Here is a 5,325-nt window from a genome sequence, read left to right on the forward strand (position 1 = left end):
TTAGCCCTTTTTGTGTTTAGTCCTTTCTAGTGGATTCCAAGGCTCCAAAATCCAGATCCAACCCCTTATAGTTTAGTTACCATGTAAAGTTGCAAACTATACATGCATGCACAGCCTCACAAGGCTAAAACACAAAAACTAAGGTTCCTACAAGGTTTAGTGCATGGAAAAGGGGCTAAACTGGATAAAGTGGACAACTTTATATCCATGGAGGTCTAGAGGTGTCTAGATCTGGAACCATAACCTCATGACAAGTCCAAATATGAGTATCACACTATTTTTCCCCAAAAGTGATCGTATTCTTTCATAAAATGAGATCTAAACAAATAGAGGTCAAGGTAGCAACTTTATACTTCAGGATGGTTGCCAATACAGAGTAGATGTCGGATCTACTACTCCTCTCTCTTTTCCACCTTCTTCAAGCTTCAAAATCCTTCACAACCACACCAAAATCACCCACCAAAGATCTCACACACACTAAAGGAGGTATAAGTCTCGAACTAGGGTTTCTATGGACTGTAAGTGAAGGGTTTTAGTATACTACAACATCCCATGGTGCACATACAACCCTAAATGCTTTAGATCTATGTTTTCTCTAGTTATACATGTAATATTGTTTCCAAAGCATTAAGCCTACAACTATCATACAAAATGAAACAAACAACATAAAATTGACTTATGGAGTTACCTCTTGGTTGTAGCTTGTAGAACTTGTTGTGTTTGGCCTTAATAACTTAGTGCCCCAAGTGTTGCACCTCAAATGGAATTACAACACACCTTTGTACAAAGGATTACTTTTGAGAGAATATGCTTGCAACCAAAATTGGCTCATGGAACTCCAAGGATCACTAGTGTGTCATTTTGGATGCTAAGGGGCTTCTTATATAGTGTGGCAAGATTAGGGTTACACCATGTAAACCTTAATGTGTATGACCTTCCATATTCCTTAGGCTCCATGGGTTTAAACCCCCATGGATCATCCATGGGTTGTAACATTGGTTTAGCCCAACCTAAAGAATCGTGGATCATTGGCCCATACCATAAGAATGAATGATTTACCAAATCAATCCCCTTACATTTAATTAGTCTATTTTCATCACTACATTAATTCCAAATTAATTATTGATCAATACTAATTAAATAATATGATTTCATATTAATATATTAGAACGTATAATATATTAACAAATTATAAATAACCTCTTCTCAAAAGTCCATCCTATCAAATTGTCCTGGTGATATGCAACCCAAATGGACCATGATACTCTTGGGTCAAGTACATACCGATTATAGTTATGGGCTTAGACACCTAATCTAACAATATCCCACTTGGATAAGTCTAATTACTATTATTGAAAGTATGAATCCACAACCCGACTGGCAATCGTAGCTCTTAAAAGTCGTTGTCGAACTCTGACCTAGTCAATGATGCATCCATTAGATAAGGGATCATATATTCCTCAATTCTAGATATCATATGGACCAAGACATGGATTATAATCATTCTTTCTATCCATCTATTGTTTCCCGATTTCCGACTTATGACGACCGACTAATTGAACAAATCAAATCAGTCCATGCTTGGCCAAGCACTTAGGGGTGTCATCATTAAATCATCGAGGAGCCCACAAATATCACTTTAATCCACATGGGGTAAAAGGAACATATAAGCTTCAACCCAAATGCTTGCTTGTACTTACTCATCAAACTACACACAACAATATGTTTTATAACACCAAGTTACTGGTACGTTTACATATGTCAATGTGCAATTGACTTGTAACTACAACTCACATGTCTAGGTTTCAAGAATATAAGATATTATCGTCTCACAATCACCCATGATAAAATCCATGAAGTGATTTAGATGAGTGTAAGTTGAATCCAATACTCGAATCTTATTCCAGTAGTACTCATGAACATTGCAACTATGTCTAAAACACCTAGACAAACTACAGACCCATTCATGACAGTCTTGCCTTAATACCTACTTCCAAAGTATGATCGACTATGGATGGTTTGAATAACCTAGTTATTCGAGAAGTCAAAACATGCAAAGTGAAACACATGAATAATACTAATCCTATATGCTCCAAAACTTTTGAGTGCCATATTGATTACTCATTGTTCACTATATAATGTTTCGATTTATCAACTTAATAATTGAATTAAAACAATAGCTATGCCATTCTCCAAGCATGCATACTATGTTTGGCTATGCAATAGTTATCCCATGCTCCAAGCATGCACACTATGTTTGTCTATGATCCTTACTTTCAGGGCCGGTCCTAGACAATTTGGGGCCCGGGGCCAAAGCAAAATTCGGGGCCCTCATAATGTTTTTTTTAATAAAAAAAAAGAGGGCGGCACCTCCAAAAATTTTATTAATTAAAAAAAATAATACAATTGAAGGCTGGGGACTCCCCACCTATGGAAAAAAAGACTTCGGGACAGGCCCCGTAAGCCAAACAACCTAGCAACTATTAATACAAAACAATAAATAAAAAAGCCAAAACATGCTCTAAACCAAAATACATAAACATATCAAAGAAAAACTAAAGAAATTTACATTTACGAGCTTTTTTAGATGCAAAGTCATCAATTATAGAATCAAGTTCAATATTATCCAACAAATCTTTTTCAATGCATAACATAGCCAAACCATTTAATCTTTCTTGTGACATTGATGATCTCAAATAATTTTTTAATAATTTTAGTTTTGAAAAATTTCTTTCTACTGATGCTACAGTAACTGGTACGGTTAATAAGATTCTATATGCAATACAAACATTTGGATAACAATCTTTACCTTTGACAAACTCTAAAATTTCAACCGATGACATAACAACATTTGGCAAAGTTTTTTGTAATACTTTAAGTTCCGTCAAAAATTCATTTAAATCCACATCACATAAGTTATTATGAGTAAACTTATTTACAAAAACCGCACAACTTTTTTTAAGTTCAATATCATCCAATGACTTTAACCTTTTTGAATCATATAAAAATCCAAAAATGTTTTCAAAGTTTGTTAATTGCTCAAATCTACTCTCTAATGATGCAATTGCCACATCAACAATATATATAAAATACTCGATTCTAAATGATTCTTCCGGTGATAGTAATTCATCTTCACAATTAATTTCATCAAATTGTTTTTTTCTAGTAACTTGTCGTTTTTTTGGGAATATAGGTTCAACTTCCATATCCGATGCAATGGCCTTAGCATTATCAATACTAATGGCATAACCTTCATTTCTATAATTTTTAAAAAATGTTATCATATTTTTTAATAGATCAATTGTGGCATCAATACATATAGTTTTGGTTTGCATTTTCTTACTAACTTTATTTATAGCAAATAAAATATCATACCAAATTACCATACCAAGTAAAAAGTCATAACTTTCAATAGCATTAACTAAACTTTCAGCTTCACTTTTAGACTTTGCATCATCACATGATGAACTTAATTCTATCAAGGCATCCCTTATATGAGGAGCTTGAAACCTAATGGCTTTGACACTTTTTATTCTACTCTCCCAACGTGTATTAGATAAAGATTTTACCGTTAAGTTAGGGACTTTATCAAGTAATATTGACCATCTTTTGGTTGAACTAGAAAATAATACAAAAATGCGTTGCAAAACTCCAAAAAAAGAAATCGCTTTGGCACAAGAATGAGCCATATCACTAACCATGAGGTTAAGACTATGACAAGCACATGGCATAAACAATGCTTTTGGATTAATTTCAAGTAATCGTTTTTGAACACCTTGGTGTTTTCCTTTCATGTTAGAACCATTATCATAACCTTGTCCTCTTACATCATCAATATTAAGACCATAAGATTTAATTGCATTTAATAACTCATTAAAAAGTCCTAAACCCGATGTATTTTCTACCTTTAAAAATTCTAAAAAAAATTCTTCAACTTTTATTTTATTATTAGACATGTTCACACATCGAATAACAAGAGTCATTTGTTCTTGATGGCTAACATCGGGGGTGCAATCAAGAATAACAGAAAAATATTTTGATTCTTTTATAATAGTAATTATAGAATTTCTAACATTATTAGCTAAAATAGAAATGATTTCATTTTGAATTTTGTGTCCTAAATAATGAAGATGAGTTTGATGATTTTCTATGTGTCTAACATGTTCTTGCATTATAACATCAAATTCTGCCATCATTTGAATTGCTCCCAAAAAATTACCATTAGATTCTTGAAAAAGTTTTTCATTACAACCTCGAAAAGCCAAATTATATTTTGCCAAATATTTAATGACAACAATTATTCTTTTTAAAACTTGTCTCCAACGTTCTTTTTCAGTTAAAACTTTATTTTGCAAATCTTTATCAATTGTTTTATTCTTATCAAATCTTGCTATTAGTTCATCCCAAGAATCCATACAAAAAAGATGTTGGGAACTATTTTCATGTTCTTTAAGTCTATCAAAAAGATGTTTCCAATCATTAAATCCATCATTTGCTAAAGAAATTTTATTAACATAATTATTAGGTTTAAACAATTTACAACAAAAACAAAACACTTTATCAACTTTTTTTGAGTAAATTAACCATTTTCGATCTATTGTGTCACCATTACTTAACTTTCTAGTATAAGAAGCATAAGAAAAATGTCTAGATAGATTATCTTTAGGATACACAAAATTTGATTCTCTTATTGGCCCTTTTTCAATCAAAATATCTCTTAAGTTATTATCAAGATTATCCCAATTACTAGGATCATATATATCTAAAGGTGGAATAAATTGTTCATTGTTATCATTCATGACATTTTCATTCTCATTCTCATTTGAAATGTTAACATTTTCATTATTGACATTAACATCTTCATTATTAATCTTTTCATCATCAAAATCAACATTTTCATTTGAAACTTTTTCTTGACAAAAATTTTCATTCATGACATTATCTTGCTCATTAAAAATAGTTTCATGTGTGAGATTATCTTGTTCATTTACTTGTACATCAGCAGAACTATTTTTTTTAAAAAACTTGTGCATAGACCCTTTTTGAGTTTTATTATCTTGTTCAATTTTTTGTTTTTTCTTTCTTTTTTCACTTCCAGACATATACTTTCTAGGATGCATATTCAATAGAGTGATAAGAGGCAATGATGCAAACAAACAACAAGCACACAACTGGAAGTGACACAGATAACAAATAATAGAAGATTAGAGTTCGTGTTGTTTGTACCTACTGTTGACTGCTGATGCTGGTAAACTGTTGATGTTGTGAGCTTTTAAATAACCTCTAAGCAGCAACTGGAAGTGGTAAGCTGCTGATTCTCAATCC

The 5,325-nt window shown here is 32.0% G+C and overlaps 1 protein-coding gene across 1 annotated transcript; it reads right to left on the bottom strand.

Annotated features, from left to right (window-relative positions):
* Positions 1-2,555: 2,555 nt before the first annotated feature.
* LOC145015967 (uncharacterized) lies at positions 2,556-5,120 on the bottom strand. Its single transcript, XM_078974427.1, has 3 exons — positions 5,009-5,120; positions 3,389-4,906; positions 2,556-3,250 (listed from the first exon to the last, which is right to left on the bottom strand). Exons 1-3 carry the CDS (start codon positions 5,118-5,120, stop codon positions 2,556-2,558), a joined length of 2,325 nt encoding a protein of 774 aa, XP_078830553.1.
* Between the last annotated feature and the right edge of the window lie 205 nt (positions 5,121-5,325).

Source organism: Lactuca saligna, chromosome 9 (genome assembly GCF_052625555.1).
Source record: "Lactuca saligna cultivar CGN05327 chromosome 9, ASM5262555v1, whole genome shotgun sequence".
Lineage (NCBI taxonomy): Eukaryota > Viridiplantae > Streptophyta > Magnoliopsida > Asterales > Asteraceae > Lactuca > Lactuca saligna.

Excerpts from the sequence above, each read along its gene's own strand:
- LOC145015967 (XM_078974427.1), bottom strand. The coding sequence starts at position 5,120 with ATGCATCCTAGAAAGTATATGTCTGGAAGTGAAAAAAGAAAGAAAAAA. Across the intron at positions 4,907-5,008 it reads CAAGTTTTTTAAAAAAAATA|TTTCAAATGAAAATGTTGAT; the intron begins GTTCTGCTGATG and ends GTCAAGAAAAAG. Across the intron at positions 3,251-3,388 it reads AAGTTATGACTTTTTACTTG|GTTATGCCATTAGTATTGAT; the intron begins GTATGGTAATTT and ends ATAGAAATGAAG.